Below are 18,361 nucleotides of genomic sequence, written 5' to 3' on the forward strand. Positions count from 1 at the left end.
CATTCAAAGCACCATCATGCCACCTTAAATTATAACAAATTGCGTCTTTGTATTTAATCCCTTCAGTACTTTGGACAGCAGTCTCTCAGGAGTCATCCACAGTTACCTTGTGCCCCATGCTTCCTAGGCACATGTCTGTGCTTTAAAGGCACTGTGTCCGAGTGTTTTGTTTTGTTGTCCCAGTGCTTTCTAATTTTGACTAATTTTCAGCATCCCTTTCCAAGGCAAATTTATTTAAGGAGTCCTCTGGCGCTGTGGGTTAAACCACAGAGCCTAGGACTTGCCGATCAGAAGGTTGGCGGTTTGAATCCCTGCGATGGGGTGAGCTTCTGTTCTTCAGTCCCAGCTCCTGCCAACCTAGCAGTTCGAAAGCACGTCAAAGTGCAAGTAGATAAATAGGTACCGCTCCAGCAGGAAGGTAAATGGCATTTCTGTGCGCTGCTCTGGTTTGCCAGAAGCGGCTTAGTCATGCTGGCCACATGACCCGGAAGCTGTATGCCGGCTCCCTTGGCCAATAAAGCGAGATGAGCGCCACAACCCCAGAGTTGGCTACGACTGGACCTAATGGTCAGGGGTCCCTTTACCTTTACTGTGCATGGCAAAGGCTTGTTGCTGGGACAATAGGAGGCTGCCTTATAGTGAGTCACACTATGGCTCCATCTAGCTCAGTGTTGTCTACAATGGATGGCAAAAACTCTCCAGGGTTTCAGACAGAGGACATTCTACCTGGAGATACAACAGATTGAACTTGAGTCCTTCTGAATGTAAGCAGGTGCTTTACCACTAAGCTATGGCCCTTCTCCCATTGCTTCTGCCCTGAATGAACTGCAAGCCTGTCCTATAGTGCTCCCAAAACTCTTTTGTGGCTACACTCTGCAGGAGGTAATTGGTGGTGGTAGTCGAGCTATCTGAAAAAGTGACTGAAAAAGTCAAGATCCCCATAAGCTTTAAACCCCAGAAATTCTAACAAAATAGTTCAAAATCAACTGGTCTAGAGTAATCATTTGAATTCTTTAATGTTACCATCTGGACGGTCCTGCCTCACAAGCATGCTGTGAATGCATATTCCATATTTTTCCCATCCAACAGTGAAAGGAAGGAAATGTAGACCATGTCTCTCAAGCTTAGCTCATCCCTGCTGTAGATGAATGACCATTGCTTATGGGGCCTCTTCTACCTCTGCAGCATGGAGTCTTAAGAGTTGGTCACACAATCCTTTCACATAGTCATTTTTCAGGTGGAAAAATTCACCAGCAGCATTTATTGTGTTGAAGCCCTGATTCTTCCCTTATCCAGGAATATCATCTTAAGGGCTTGTTCTAGTATAACAACCCCAGTACTCAGAGAAGTCACATCAGAGCTCATAGCAAGTTGAAAGAATCCATGGCCCCATATAATTTGAGGGGTTCCTGGCTTACTCCCTCTATCATCCAAGAATAAAGAATCATGTTACTAATAGCAAGCTGGAAGTCACAGGCAGATGCAAGGCATTTCAATCCTAAGTATGTTCCACACACATGAAAATTCAAATATTTACAAAGACATTTTCCTTCAAATTTCAAAAAGTTTATTTTTATAAATTAATGGGGAGGGCAAAGAAAGGGAGGAGGAGGTGGAGAATGCAAACCAGACAATACCAAAAAAGGCAACATACCATTTAAAAACCTTATTTCCCAGGACAGTTTAACCTTTCTGTTTATTTGCCCTCCAAGCTCAACACTAAAACAATTGAAGCAGCTTCTTAACAGGGACCTGACTATGTCTTGGCTCATCAGTAGATTCCCATGTTGGATGGAAAATGAATCCTGTTCTTAGCATCAAGCCCTCACCCACCCACAGTAACCTGTCACTTATTTAAAGTTAGAGTGAATGGATGGCTGAAAAAGCAGTTTTATGTGTAGGCAGACAGTGAGCAGTCCCTGATCTTTTGACAGCAGCAGACAGTGAGAACTGGGAGTAGAAAGGGTTTGGGGAATGACTGCTGGGTTTATTCTTGGGTATACAGCATTCTCTGCTGAGATAGGTGGGTGGGATGCACCACTTGGCTCATTTGAAGCAGGAAAAAAAAAAGTTTGCCACTCCAGTGCTAGATGCTAGGCAAACGGGGCAAAGTACTGGGAAGGTGAGCAAGCACAGGGTTGGAACTTCCCATGCCTTTTGCCTCTGAAGAATACAGACGGATGCAGAGGCAGTTCAAGTTAAGCAGTTCAGTCTCTCTCACTCACTCACATACACGCACGCACACACACACCACATAGTACATTTATTCCCCTCTAGAACCATTAAATTAAGTCATGTCTACATGTGTGTGGGACACAGGAGAGAGCAGCTCTAGAGGTTTGGAGTGCACAAGCCAAGCTGTTGTGGAGCCGGCAGATTAAGGTTTTCCCCATGCTCCAAAAGGTAACCCTTTACAAAAACCACAAAAAGAAAAAGAAATGCAAATCTTTTCAGGTTTTGGAGAGAGCTGCTTGGAGGGTCCCCGTGTGTCCCTCATAGGCTTCCCACTAGGACACCTTGATTTTTCCCTTCTCCGGGGCTGCCTCCGCAAGAGGTGGCTGCTCCTCTCCATTCACCGAAAGGGTCTTCTTCTCTGGCAACTGCTCCTCAGGCTGACGGGCAATCAGCAAGCGGCAGGTAAGCAGGATCCCAAAGACCAGGGCATGGGCATAGCGCTTGAGTGGGTCACCCACCAGCTGGTGGAAGAAAAGCACAGCCAGAACAAGCAGCAGCAGCAGAAAGTTAGCCACGTCCTTGGGGCGTCCAGGGACGAGTGTCATGACAATACCGCAGGCCACCTCTAAGGCTCCAATGCTCTTGCGGAGAATGATGGAGCTGACCCCCATCTTCTTAAGCATGGGCAATGCACGGATATAGCTCTTGTAGGCTCGTTTCTGGAATAAAAGCATCAACAACATGGGATTCAGTACTGATTGGGATCTGACATACAGATTCCCCCCCCCCCATCTGAATATACAGGTTCTAAGTGGAGTACAGCTTCTACTTGATTAAAGCTGTGAGAGGAAGATCAGTCTTGCCCATAATAAAGCAAAACCACAAGTCAGATAAAAAGAAGCTGTTAGCACAGGCAGAGATGGGATTTTCCATCTTATATTCAGTTTCTTCCATCATAGTGTTGAAGAGTTCTCAGTCACCTGTGTCATGCACTGAGGCAGAGTCTTTCTCCCCTGGCTATTAATACAGTAATAGACTATAAAATGTTGTACTGATTAATACAATGAAAATATGTAAGCAGGTTATGTAAAAACAATAAAAATAGAATAATATTCAATAACATTTCCTAAAAACCATATGTCACAAATATATGCATGAAAAGAAACAAATTACAAAGTAAGAGTCAGAGTTCAAGAAAGCTGAAGTAAGCATGTAAGTTTTTATGAGGAATTTAAAAGTCTTTACTGCCTCCAACCTGAAGGAAGGCATTCCAGAGGTTGGGTACTATCACTGAGAAGGCCCATTTCTACACTGTCGCCAAGTGACAATCCACCATTTGTAAAGTGACCTGCAAGGTCTCCTTGGAATATATGAAATAATAAGCTTGCTCTGTAACAGTAGAAGCAGCCAGCTAGGTAGTGTGGGCCCAAGTTCTCGAAGACTTCAAAAGTCAACAACAAATACTGAACTTGGCTCAATAGCTGCGGCTGCTTCTCCTCCTTCTGCACGTTTTTTCACAAAAGTGACTCAAAGTGACTTACAGAAACAAACATTGTAAACGTATACAAGCAAGTGTAAAAACATCCTTACATGCCCAACAGTAACATGTAAATCAGGGCTGATCTAGCCCACCTCACTAAAAAGATGAGCAGAAGAAGAGGCTGCAAACATACATTACCTTCCAAAATAGGGTTCAAAACTGGATGAATAAAAACTGATAGTGGTAGAACCAAGCATGTCTTCCTGGGGGAAATGTTCCACAAAACAGGGAAGCACCACTGATCTCACAGTGCTGATGTAATAATATTTGCATAGCTAAGTGTCCCACTAAGCATTCTAGCAGCTACAATTTGCACTAGCTGGAGCTTCTGAACCAACTACAAGGGTAGCCCCTCCTATAGCACATTACAGTAGGATTGGATAGATCAGTCTACATCCCAATCCCAAGGAAGGGCAGTGCCAAAGAATGCTCCAACTACCGCACAATTGCACTCATTTCACACGCTAGCAAGGTTATGCTTAAAATTCTACAAGGAAGGCTCAAGCAGTATGTGGACCGAGAACTCCCAAAAGTGCAAGCTGGATTTAGAAGAGGCAGAGGAACCAGAGACCAAATTGCAAACATGCGCTGGATTATGGAGAAAGCTAGAGAGTTCCAGAAAGACATCTACTTCTGCTTCATTGACTAAGCAAAAGCCTTTGACTGTGTCGATCACAGCAAACTATGGCAAGTTCTTAAAGAAATGGAGTGCCTGATCACCTCATCTGTCTCCTGAGAAATCTCTATGTGGGACAAGAAGCTACAGTTAGAACTGGATATGGAACAACTGATTGGTTCAAAATTGGGAAAGGAGTATGGCAAGGCTGTATATGGTCTCCCTGCTTATTTAACTTATATGCAGAATTCATCATGCGAAAGGCTGGGCTTGATGAATCCCAAGCCAGAATTAAGATTGCCGGAAGAAATATCAACAACCTCAGATATGCAGATGACACAACATTGATGGCAGAAAGTGAGGAGGAATTAAATAACCTTTTAATGAGGGTGAAAGAGGAGAGCGCAAAATATGGTCTGAAGCTCAACATCAAAAACAGAAGATCATAGCCACTGGTCCCATCACCTCCTGGCAAATAGAAGGGGAAGAAATGGAGGCAGTGAGAGATTTTACTTTCTTGGGCTCCATGATCACTGCAGATGGTGACAGCAGCCACGAAATTAAAAGACGCCTGCTTCTTGGGAGAAAAGCAATGACAAACCTAGACAGCATCTTAAAAAGCAGAGACATCACCTTGCCGACAAAGGTCCGTATAGTTAAAGCTATGGTTTTCCCAGTAGTGATGTATGGAAGTGAGAGCTGGACCATAAAGAAGGCTGATCGCTGAAGAATTGATGCTTATGAATTATGGTGCTGGAGGAGACTCTTGAGAGTCCCATGGACTGCAAGAAGATCAAACATATCCATTCTGAAGGAAATCAGCCCTGAGTGCTCACTGGAAGGACAGATCCTGAAGCTGAGACTCCAAAGGTCACATCATGAGAAGAGAAGACTCCCTGGAAAAGACCCTGAAGTTGGGAAAGATGGAGGGCACAAGGAGAAGGGGATGACAGAGGACGAGATGGTTGGACAGTGTTCTTGAAGCTACCAGCACGAGTTTGACTAAACTGCGGGAGGCAGTGGAAGACAGAAGTGCCTGGCGTGCTCTGGTCCATGGGGTCACGAAGAATCAGACACGACTAAACGACTAAACAACAACAACAATGATGAGGTTACCAACATATAGTCCACTGTGGCAAGATTATCCCTGTTCAGGAATTGTCAAAGTTGGTAATGGAAACTTCAAGCCACTGAGTTCACCTGAGCCCATCTGCAGGGTCTACAATCCATCTTTTCAAAATTTAGTCCCATAGCACTGAATCCCCATTCAGTTAACCACTAAGAATATAAAGGTAGATTTCAGAGTTAGAGAAGTATTTTGAATATTTAGGGAGGCGGCATATAAATACAAAGTGCATTATTATTATTATTATTGCCATTCTGCTTTTTTACTAATGTCTTCAGAGTGGCTAACAACAAATAACACGAATGGGGAACCTATGGCCCTTCAAAGGTTGATGGACTGCAACTTGTATCATCTTTGATCACTGACTGTTATTGTTAAGGCTAAGAGTTGTAGCCTAGCAACATCTGGAGGACCTCAAGTTCCTTTTAGAATAATTGTTTTTGTCAGATACCAATGCAGATTTAAATAAAGAAATTCCCCAATTTAAAATAATTGAAGTTCCTACAATTAAGCAACTAACAGTACAAACCTAAACACATCTACTCATAAGTAAGTCCAGTGGAGTTCAGTAGGGCTTACTCTCATGTATGTGGAACTAGTATTGCAGCCTAAGATTTACGGTATTTTGCTGATTTAACCAGATTAACTCCCATATTCCCAAAACAATAGATTTTTTTCTGTCCTTAGTTTGCAATATTGTGTTTCTCTTCTTGATTAATTTTGTCCCTAACAACAACAACAAAAAAAAGAGGTACCAGTTTCTAAACTGACCAGGAAAATAACCTTTTGATCGGGAAGCCTTATCCCCATTTCAGGAAAAAGGAAACTGGCTGCCCTACAGATTGTTGTTCATTCTACACATGCTCAGAATCACTAACATCCTCATTTCACATTGCTAGTGTTATAAGAATTTTAAGGTCATATATATATAAAATAAATGTTCATAACTGTATATATAAACCACATGTCTGAAACCCCATAGAAAAGGTCCTGAACAAATTGACCTCAACTACTTCTCTGCAAGGTCAAAGTGGGAAACCTCCCCATTGTCTCTTTCCTCACAAATCCGGTCCCCACAAATCCTATCTCAAGGTCACATTCAAGATATGAACAGGGTGTGAGCCTGTGACCTAGATTCAGGAATTAAGTAGTTATAATAACAAAGGAGTGGTCAAAATCCAGATAATGCAATCAGGTACCTTGCCAGACAGGAGATAAACAACACACTGAGATTTCTGTTGTAGATCGCCTTTTCTGGGATGTAGGTATGATGTGACGGGGTGAGCTCCTGTTGCTCGGCCCCTGCTCCTGCCAACCTAGCAGTTCGAAAGCACATCAAAGTGCAAGTAGATAAATAGGTACAGCTCCGACGGGAAGGTAAATGGCGTTTCTGTGTGCTGCTCTGGTTTGCCAGAAGCAGCTTAGTCATGCTGGCCACATGACCCGGAAGCTGTACGCCTGCTCCCTCAGCCAGTAAAGTGAGATGAGCGCCGCAACCCCAGAGTCGGCCACGACTGGACCTAATGGTCAGGGGTCTCTTTACCTTTACCTAGGTATGATGTATCTGGGGGGTGGTCTTGGGCTACACCCCTTCTGTGATGAATGTATGATGTTTCTGGGGGTAGTCTTGGACTCCAGGGTGGGTAATTTAAAATGTCTATCTAAGGGCAGGCACACCTTTGTTCTGGGTCCTCCTCCTCCCTCTTGCGTGTGGGGGAGAATCCTGTTGCAGCAGTTAATAAAGATCAGGCTTACTAGCTGCTTTGCTTCTCAATAGTCTCTGGTTGGTCTCTGTTATTTTCTCCAGCCGATAGAGAACCTACAAAAGGACTCTATATGGGCACTTGGGTACCCCATAATGGGAAAGGAGCAGTTTGATTTCTTATAACACTAGGTCAAACAAGATGCAGACACACAAACCCCACCGCACATATACAACTGAAATTATTCAACAACATCCACCATGTGTGGGTCCACCATCCACCACCCAGGTCTGAAAACAGAGGAAGGAGATTAGAAGCTTTACACCTTACCCTGTAGTGGACTCCACATCCACGCCTGGTAGAATCTGTCTAAGTTCGCTCTCTCACACATACACACAATCACCTTGGGGGGGGGGGAGGTGGCCAGATGCTTTCAAGTTGGTGTGTAAGTACAGGTAGGACCACCTTGCGTGGCAAGGCCCCCCCCCCCCGGATGTTGGAATAAAGACTCATGAAAGAGTATTTTGGGTTAATGGGTTAATGGGGATGTATTGGTTACAGAATGCGAGTGGTATTGGCTTAGGCATTGGAAACCACACGTCTATATCTGACTCCTGTGCATCCACAAGAAGTCTTGGAAGGGTGAACCACCAGTACGAGGAACCCTGCCAATGCACATCAACCAGGAACTCCCCCAGGGTCACCACTAGGTGTTGTGCCATGGCCCTAGCCCCCTCTGTGGGGCTTTGGACAGAGACCACGCCCCTTTGATTCCTTTAATGGAATACTCTTGAATTAGGAGGGGTAGGGATGGCCACTACCCCCCTCCCCTTCAACCAAACACTTCAATGCCTAACCATCAAACCTTACAAAGTTGTGACGATTTGCTACAAGGTAGGCAAAAAACCAAATGCCAATTTTCCAAGTGGAAAAAAATTCCTACTAGGCCCCTTTGACAGGTCACCAACCGAGGTCCATAGCAAGGTCAAGAGATAATGAGCCTAACCTTAGGGAGGGAGAGAGAAATGAGTGAGCAGGAAGAAAAGGGGGCGAGTCCTCGGTCACGGGCAGTTTAAATAGCCCATTCCACGCCCCCGGACCGTCCGGATTGGTCGGCGAGGGATGACACGGCCGAGGATCCCCCAATGGCACAGGGGCTATCTCTCCCCGTGCGCGTGGGCAGGGCTTGCTCCCAGCCAGCAACATCATTTCCCCTGGAACGGGAAATGGCTTTCCCAAATCTCTCTTATTTTCTCTAGCAAAGCTTCCTATGGCTCCTAAGAGTTAAGATGTACATTTCAAACTATGGCATGGAAAGTCAAACATCTATCGAGGCAAGCTTTTCAGTTTATTCTGATATGGACACTTTTAATTTTTATATGTTACCAGCTGTATGTGAAACACAAACTTCAAAGCAAATGGACATAGCAACATTGAGTGCAGATTTATGCCTGCCCCTGTCTTCTCTCTACAGATGCAAGTCACAGAGGTACCATCACAAAATAATGTGAGGTTGAATTTAGTAGAGGGGTATCCATTTCATTTTTATTATTAAACTCTTAATTTTGTTTTATTAATTTATTAATATCACATTTGTTTTGCTGTTCACAGTGTTGTTTAGTATTTTTTGTTGCTGCTTCTTGCAACAACATTAACTGGATTATTAATGTATTTGGGTGACTTTGTATGATTTTATTGTTTAAACTTACGCTAATAAAGGTAAAACAACAACAACAGAGGTCCTTTTGGAGGCTGTCATTCTTTTCCCAGAAAGCCTTGGATTTTTTGATGGTCAACACAAAAAAAATGGTTGACTGCACTGAAAGCTGTCATTCCCACCCCACCCCATCTCCAATTGTCCTGATATGACGAAATTGTGGGATAACCAGCCTCATATAACCAACATAGGTAAAGGTAAAGGGACCCCTGACCATTAGGTCAAGTCGTGACCGACTCTGGGGTTGTGGCGCTCATCTCGCTTTATTGGCCGAGGGAGCCGGCATACAGCTTCCGGGTCATGTGGCCAGCATGACTAAGCCGCTTCTGGCAAACCAGAGCAGCGCACGGAAACACCGTTTATCTTCCCGCCGGAGCAGTACCTATTTATCTACTTGCACTTTGACGTGCTTTCGAACTGCTAGGTTGGCAGGAGCAGGGACCGAGCAATGGGAGCTCACCCCGTCGTGGGGATTCGAACCGCCGACCTTCTGATCAGCAAGCCCTAGGCTCTGTGGTTTAACCCACAGCGCCACCCACATCCCTACAAGGGTGCATAGGTTTAAATTAATTGTAAATAAGCCACCCTAGGGGCCTTTTTATTTAAAGATATGGGGAAATGAATGCTATGAATGGATGAATGGATGAATGAATGAACGAAATCAGCTCTGTCTATTACTCTTGGCATTCATTTAAGAAGAAAATGGCACTGATTCCATTCAGTTCTTCATTAGTTATGAAATAATGCATACCACTCATTTGGGGGAACCTTTGACTTTCTCACTTGGAGAAAGCTCCCCAAATGTAACACACACACATCATAGGAGTAATCAGAAGGAAGAAGTTATCTGAAAAGAGAGTTAAGTGTCACAGTAAGAGTAACAGTCAGAGCAATCTGCACTCTCTGCCAATGTTCGAAATTAGCCAGGTGCAAGGAGCTTTTTGCACCTGACTTTCGACCACTTGCGAATAAGTGAAGATACCTGGGTGCCAGGATGGCACCCGACACCTTCACCATCTGAGGATCATTGTATCTGGACTGTTTTACATTTTTTTTCTGCACAATCAGAATGAATTTCTGGAACCAACTTGCTTTTTCTGTGCAGCCAGAGCAGGAGCAATCACCATTAAGAAAAAAAAGGTTCGAATATATACATGGACTATCCCTGGTTCAAATGACTTGTTTTCTTTAAGTTCTCAAAGTTCTTAAACTAGCTCAAGGTTGTCATCTCAACTAGCCAGTTGTTTTCCTGAGAATCAATCACAGTCAGTCCATCATTTGAAAAATAAGATTTCAGAACCGTTTTGCTCAAACATGGCAACTCGCAACTGCAACCTGTTTTAGCGACTGCAACCTTGGTTTTAGGTTCTAATACTGCTCTCTGCCACCTTTCCTATCTGAAAGTTACAAGTTCAAACTGAAAAGCAGACCATGTTGCAAATTCCAAGCATCTGTTAGTTGGGTACAGTGGTACCTCGGGTTAAGTACTTAATTTGTTCCGGAGGTCCGTTTTTAACCTGAAAATGTTCTTATCCTGAAGTACCACTTTAGCTAATGGGGATTCCTGCTGCTGCCGCCGCGCCGCCACTGCACGATTTCTGATCTTATCCTGAAGCAAAGTTCTTAACCTGAAGCACTATTTCTGGGTTAGAGGAGTGTGTAACCTGAAGTGTATGTAACCCGAGGTACCACTGTATCTTGCTTATAAGGAAAATAATGGGCAGCCGGAAAATAATGGGCATTATTTCTATTAATATTGATATTATTATTACTTCTATTAATATCGATATTGATATTATTATTATTATTATTATTATTATTAATGAGATTAGGATTATTAGTAAAAGGAAAAAGCAAACTAAGACATATGTTGCATGATTTTCAAAATAAGATGCAAAGCGGGGAGATGCAGAAGAATAGGAAAGCAGGGAGATGAAATCTGCAGCTGGCTCTTCTGAGATATTGTTAAAACCAAAGTTGTCTAACAATAATTCTAGACGGTAACATAACTGATGAAAAGGGTTGTTTGTGTGTGCATTTGTTTAAAGGGCCATCACAAAAAGCCTCATTAAATCAAAGACTGTGTTGATGAGGTCACTGATGCTAATGATACTGAAATCTCATTAATAAGAGGCTAAGGGTAGAAAGGGTAAGAAATGAAGTACAGCGCTGATGAGATTTGTGCTTTACAGCCAGCCTGACATAACTGAACATTCCTATGGCTGCCCTTTACTTGAGGGTTCCAGAGTATTTTGCCAGTCCTTCAAGGAGGCAGCTTGGCACAAGCAGAGTGGATGAGATCTATATCCCCCCCCCCCCGATATTCCAGATTGTGTAGCAAGGCAAGGAAAAATTAGAACACGTCAGAAAGTTTCATAGTTGTTTCTTAGGACTTCCAAGAAACTCTAGCCATTTTCATAAAGAAATAATGTATTTAGGATAGATGGGCAAAACATAGCTGAGGTGGTAGCAGCAGGAAGACTAAATGATAGGCAGTCACACTTTGGTTGTCTGCATCGCAACATAGGTGGGGCTCGCCGGTGGATGAATTATAGGCAAGAAACAGGAGGAAATGGAAGCATGTTGACTAACTGGAAGACTGGCAGCATCTCAGCCAGAAATCCCAGGTTTATGAAGGACCCACATTTGTCATTTTCCAGAACCTTCTCTTGGGAAAGAAATTAGAGGGCAGGCAGCGGACAAAATCATATTACCCTTTAACAGAGTTGACCCAATACATTTTGGTACTTTCAGCAAAATATCCACAATACCCCACAGAGTGGCAATATGCTAAATAATTTTACAGTTTGTGGCCTTTAAACGGTACTCAGAATTCATGCCCTGACATGAGCTGCCTTGTTCTGTTGGGCTGGTTCTGTCCTTCGCCTGGGAAGGTGATCCACTTTAGATCATTTTGAGGAGAGGGAACAGGGATCCAGTGCCCTATGTCACCTTGCTCACAATCATAAAAAAAACACTTGGGACTGCCACCCTCCACGCCACTTCGCTTGATGGGAAAAATGCACCCATGTTGTGATCGAGTCTTCTCAGATCAGACACATTTATCTTTTTGCAGAGCTCTCCCCCATCCTGTTCACCCCTGTTCCAGCAGCCCTTCTCAATTTATAGGTGCTTTTGCTGTGGGGGGTGGAGGGCAGCCTTAGAAATGAATGCCACAGGAGCCAAACCACCAGCTAACAAGAAATATAATTTCAGCAGCCGCAAAGGGAGGCTTCTTGATCTCTATTCCCAGCCAAATAAGGATGAGGATGTCATTCTGTGGTACCCATTTGTTTCTCTTCTCCCACCCTTGGCACATTCACAGCAACAGCTGCCTTCTTTTTACATGGCTGGTACTACTTGCAAATAGAAACAGACAGCAGCGGCTGCAAGAGGATGAATGCCAGCCAGTGCTGGCAGTAAGATGTCTCCCACCCCAGATGTACTACTCACCATCTCATTGTAGGCATCTCTGCTGAGCCTGGGGGTCAGTTTGATGGTCCCCATAAAGACGAAGAAGAGCCCCAAGGCTACCGAGAGGGCTACAATTGTTATAGTCCTGGGAGAGGCCATCGGGTCTGGTCCTACCGTGGTTTGGCTCCCTGGCTGTGTAAGAGATGGTCAGTCACCATTGAAGGAGATCAGGAGAGGAAGGCTGCAGAGGCAAGGGAAGATGACAAAAGAGAGAAGCAATTCTGCCTCTCCTGTTCAGCAGCCTCTGGGTCCTAATGTCCCACGTTCCCGACAACAGCAAGGCGACATCTGTTACGGAACGGGCAGGAAAATATTATGGACAAAAAGCCAGGATGTTGCTATAGCACTCCTGTTCCAAAGCTATTTGCAAACCTTTGTGAAATCTACAACAGCTCCTGTCCCCAAAAGGCAATATGCAAAATAGCCTAATGCACACACCGACTGCTGCATTACGTTTCATAGCAGCAACCTCTCCTCTTTCTAATAATGTGATGGTTAGATCTTGCATTTCCAAACCTGTCTCTATTCCAAAAAAAACCCCCAAACCCAACACACACACCCGATTGTAACATGCCACAAATGTCTGCTATTCCAAGCTCTCTCCGCCCCATTTATTATTTTTAATCCTTGGGGCAACCTCAGGAGCTATTCAAATCTAAGACGCAGTACAGTGTAGACATGAAGGCATTGAGGAGCTTCGACTAGCTAGCTGCCCAAGAATCTCTGTCTAGCACAAGGAAATTGTCTCACGATTTATTCTCCTTAGCTGGCTACTATGCTCTTCCCATCTTCCCACGACGTTGAACAAACAAGCACACCTCAGTTCCTCATCCTTGCACATATTTGTACTGAATACTATTTGAAGTAGCAATTTTGCTCTTCTTTAAATTGGCAACGTTAACAGCTCCTCAACATTGAGCCCCAAATATCTCCAGTATACAGGGCTCAGATGCTTTCTATAGCTGCATAATTACTGAGATAATAACCTCTCGAGTGTTATATACACATTAAGTATTATGATGATGATGAAGGAGGATTGCTGCAGGGAAATCCCAAAGAGTGGTTGAGAGATATATGAATGCTAACAAACGTTTCAGTTTTGCCACTCCTCTGCAACCAATAAATTCTTGAGGACCAAAAGCAGATGGATTTTCAGTATGTTCATTAACAACCTGACTGCAATCTAGGGTCAGCTTCAGCTCTTTCTCCCATTTGTTTTGGCAGAACTTGCACAAGAGGGTGTCTTGGTCTACTGCATCAATAATTTAGAAGACGCATTGCCAATTTCAAGTGGGTACTATTTCTGATTAGTGTGTTCAGAAAAAGATTGTTGGTGAAGAATTATTACAGGGTCGATTGCAGCAGATGAAAACTTTTATTTCTGAAGCTCCTAAAAAACAGGGCCAGCCACTGCACCAACTTGATATTTTAAAAAAAGAGGCTTTGCCCTGTTTTACAACCAGTATGATCAAAGTTATATAGAACCAGGCTACTGGCACATCTAGTCAGTATGGTATATTCTGGCTTATTATGGTGGCAGGTTTTCCTACCTCTTCCTACATGATCTCCTTTAATTGGAGATCCCAAGGCTGAATTTGTAATCTCATACATCAAAGGAAACTGTCCAGGCCAGACCAGATCTGTAAGCAGCCTTAGCTAGAGAGATATCTAGTCTGAAGCCACTGTAGTCAAGCGTAGTCTGCAGGAGGATCTGCTCTGTTTGATCATGTATGGACAGGAAACAGGATCTTTCCTCCAGTGAACTCAAGGCAGCCTACAAGTTTCCCCCCATCTTTTATCCACATAACAACCCTGTAATGTTGGTTAGGCTGAGAGGTGGTGACTTGCCCCACTCAGGTCCACAGCTGATTTTATCCATAGCCCAGCCAATCAAGATGCCTCTTACAGGCTGCCTATCATACAGACTGGAGCTGGGCTTTACTGTTAACTCCATTGAACTCAATGGAAGGAGTGTATGCAGGAAAGCCTATTGGGGGTGTGCATATATTCCCCAAGAAATCCTGCTGCGTTAAATGACAGTGGGATGGGCTAGATAACATTGGAAAATGACCCCAACTATGCAGTTGTTCCTGCGTAGCTTTGAAGTTCTAGGTTAATTATACAGATTTAAGATTTGCAGTTAGTAGAATTAGCTATGCTGTTTGACATCTAAAGAGTGGGTGGGAATTTTTAAAACGTGGATGAGGTTGACACTTTTTGAGCAGCAACATATGGTTGCAATCTCTGGAACGCTTTAGGGAGGATTAACTGGAATGCCCCCTCATCTTTCTCCGCCACCACATTACTAGAGTGGTTTTCAATTTTTATGTCTCCAGTATCTTGGTATAGTGTTGAAAATTCTAGGGTTTTCACAATTAAAGTGCTTGATTGCTCTATTGAAACAAATCCACTTTTTAAAAATACAGTGGTACCCCGGGTTAAGTACTTAATTCATTCCGGGGGTCCGTACTTAACCTGAAACTGTTCTTTTTTTTATAAATATTTATTAAGATTTTTTGAATACAAATACAAAAATAGTCAACAATATAGCATATATCATAACATATTTTCAAAACCTATTTGGACTTCCTCACATCTCCCGCTCCTACTTACATCGTCTTAAAATTTTAACCAGCAAATTATCATCTTATTTAAATTCTTAGGTCCCATTCTCTTAAACATAATCTAATTGTTCTCCAAATGATTTATATTTTCCTCGATCTACTTATCATCCTAATTCCATCTAATTTAATGGTGGTCAATTATTTATGATTTAGCATCCTTTTTAACATTCAACCAAATTACAATACTTTTTTAAATAAGTCTTAAATTTCTTCCAGTCTTCTTCAACCTTCTCTTCTCCCAGATCTCGGATTCTGCCAGATGACTGAAACTGTTCTTAACCTGAAGCACCACTTTAGCTAATGGGGCCTCCTGCTGCTGCCGTGCCGCCGGAGCACGGTTTCTGTTCTTATCCTGAAGCAAAGTTCTTAACCTGAAGCACTATTTCTGGGTTAGCGGAGTCTGTAACCTGAAGTGTATGTAACCTGAAGTGTATGTAACCCGAGGTACCACTGTAAAAAAAAAAAAAAAAAAGACTTTCTGCACTTTGGAAAGTGACAGGGAAATGCACTGAAAACTGTAGAATGAACTAATGATTAATAAGAAGACATACAAACACCCCACAAGCAAATCAGGATGAATACTCATTGTCGGATAAGTACACTGCAAGCAAATCAGAACAAATGCTCAAAAAACACAGTCTATCCACTATGTAAGCTTTACGCAAGCAAAGCAGCATGAATGCTGAACAAAATTGTCATCTGCAGGATTCCTTAAACTAAGAGAAGAATCTAATCTGATTACTATTTGTGGGTTACATGCAAGTATTCTGGGTAATTTATTAAATCTATTGATGCTTCAGTGTGCATTCAACTTAAAACAGCACCCCCTCACACAAAAAACCCCTCACTCACCACATTCAGAGATAAATCCTTTTCATACAATTGTAGAAATGGAAGAGGCTACATGGGTCATCTAGTCCAACCCCCTGTAATGCAGGAATCTTTTTTGCCTAATGTGGTACTTGAACCCACAACCCTGAGATTAAGAATCTCATGCTCTACCGACTGATCTATCCAACATATTACTGGGAAAAATTATGCGAAAAGGTATTATTTGCATGTGTTGTACAATCTGGTTGCTTTTAAAAATACAGTAATAATTCAGGGGGTTACTGTATTCCCTTCCACTCATTCTGAATTTCTTTTCTCTCCCCTATCCCCCAGTTCCCTCCTCTCCTAGATTTGCATTCAGGGGTGTACTTAGGGTCCCTTGCGCCCTTGGCAAGGAGCTGTATTGATGCCCCCCCATGGAAAAAATCTTTCCTGCAACAGCTGCATTATTTGTCTAAAAATTACTGCTAAAATGAAATTAATTACTGTTGATTTAGTTGTGAATTCTTTAATTCCATTGATTAAACGTGCCATGTAATTTAATGGTGTAAAAAATAAATAAATAAATAAATAAATAAATAAATAAATAAATGAAGCAAGTTCTTGGTCCCTGGTAGAGTTAATACACTCATGTCTAGCACCCTGTTTTAACACTCCTTGATTAAATTCTAACACCTTCTCGACCCAGGAATTTAGGGTGTCTGGCACCCGCAAACTCATAACACTGTAAATTATATATGAGGAAATTGTGGGACTCCAACTCTCATCAGTCCTAAAAATCATGTCCAGTGATGATGGGAGTTGGGAGTCCAGCATTTGGAGGGCTACAAGTTCCCCATCCTAGATACAGACTAACAGTTTCTGACTTCCAAGCTAAAATGACAGCATTTCCACACAAGAGGGAGGTGTGAGCAAGGAAAAGCAAGGTTGGCAGAAGTGCAAAAAATTGTTTTTAAATCCCCTGGAAAAGGACTGAGCCACAGAATGCTGACTGAATGTTGGAGGGGAAACTCCTAGGAAACTGGGTTGGGCGGGGGGAGAGACAGAATGGGCTATTCTGAGGGAGGCCATGGCTGGCTGGCTGGCTGGCTGGAACACTGGCACACACCACATATTAACATTTTGCTGCAAGTCCAACTTGTTTGTTTATATTTGTGTCGTTTCCAGCCTTTCTCCACTGGCAAGCACATGATGTGGTGTGTAAATGCCTACTAGCCTACTGCACAAAGGCAGAACTGACTTTTGTTGCCCCACTCACTATTGCCTCTGGACCCGACCACCACTGACAGACCATGGGTTGTGCTATTGCAGACCGAGAAGCCAATCAGAGCTCATGGAGTGTTAATCAATCAGGAGGGAGTGGAAATTTTTAAAAAATAAAACTGGACTGTTAAACTGCCAGATAGGGCAACCCAGATTATTTCCCTGAAGAGAAGGAAAAGATCCTAGAAGGGGCTATTGTTGGACCCATAAACTCCCCAGCCAGAGACACAGTGGATTTTAGGAACCATCTACAAACACACAAAATATTACCTGCCCAAACAGCCATTAGAAAGCAACACAAAAATATATTTAGTTTTTAAAGTCTAAACTTTATCATGGCACAGGAATCAAGCCATCCTAATGCAGTTCTTATAGCCATTCCAAAAAGACACTTGTCAGGGTGTGCTTTAACTGAGAGGATGGAGGATCGGGGTGCAGGATCCAGACTCACCCTAATGCAGGCCACCTGTCATCCCACGCTTTCTTGCCTGGATGAGCTGAACAAAATAACACAACACGATGGCCAATAACAATGGCACTAAACACTATTTATAGACTAATACAAATGATCAGAAATTGCAACCAAAGTCTCTAAATCTTCTTCACCAGCCACAGTAGAATAATTCAAAAGTTCGATATATACATAATCTGTCACCAAATATCGCCAGAACAGTTTCTGGATAACCAATCTGTTTCGTTCAATGCTTCATCAGCCAATCTTGATCAATTCTTCATCAGCCAGACTTGTAAGAATTAATGTGAGAAAGATTGTATTAGTCTATAAATAGTTATTTTGTTCAACTCTTTCTTGCCTGGCTGCTTGTGGAAGGCCCCTAAAGCCCGTCCTCTGGGCAACCCCAATTTCTCTGAGCCGCACACATCTTGAAATGCAATGTTTACCTGTAGCCAACCAAAAGGGCACCAATGCCTTTCAATGGCATTCCGGCATCATTCACTTTCAGCCTGTCTCCTTGCGCCAAATGTGATTGGCAATGCAGTTCTGGATTTATCTGGGCAGGGCTCCAGATGAGCCTTGAGAGTGATCACTCCCAGCCAGGTAAGTGGGTTCAGGACTGCAGGCTTGGCGTTCTGAGGCTGGACTGGAAGCAACTCAGTAAATAATTTAGGATAACTCTTGAGACCCCCAGCGTTATTATTATTAGTAGTAGTAGACTGCCCTTCATTTAGCATAATAAATCCTGGGGTTTTTGTGTTTGGCAAAGTTGAATCAAACCTTAATTAATTCAAACTTTCACTTAATCCAGGAATTTAGGGGACTCCCTCCCCCCATT

At 43.0% G+C, this 18,361-nt stretch overlaps 1 protein-coding gene across 2 annotated transcripts; it reads right to left on the reverse strand.

The window, feature by feature from the left end:
* Window positions 1-1,544: 1,544 nt before the first annotated feature.
* On the reverse strand, window positions 1,545-18,146 carry TMEM35A (transmembrane protein 35A). 2 transcript variants are annotated; one of them, XM_079962480.1, is made up of 3 exons: window positions 17,970-18,146; window positions 12,331-12,532; window positions 1,545-2,894 (listed from the first exon to the last, which is right to left on the reverse strand). In XM_079962480.1, the coding sequence occupies exons 2-3, from the start codon at window positions 12,448-12,450 to the stop codon at window positions 2,508-2,510; spliced, it is 507 nt and encodes a 168-aa protein (XP_079818606.1). In that variant the 5' UTR covers window positions 12,451-12,532; window positions 17,970-18,146; the 3' UTR covers window positions 1,545-2,507. The 2 variants fall into 2 exon arrangements, with proteins under 2 accessions (XP_079818606.1, XP_079818605.1); XM_079962479.1 differs by lacking the exon at window positions 17,970-18,146 and having other exon boundaries at window positions 12,331-12,639.
* Between the last annotated feature and the right edge of the window lie 215 nt (window positions 18,147-18,361).

Source organism: Podarcis cretensis, assembly GCF_951804945.1.
Source record: "Podarcis cretensis genome assembly, chromosome: Z".
Taxonomy (NCBI): Eukaryota; Metazoa; Chordata; class Lepidosauria; order Squamata; family Lacertidae; genus Podarcis; species Podarcis cretensis.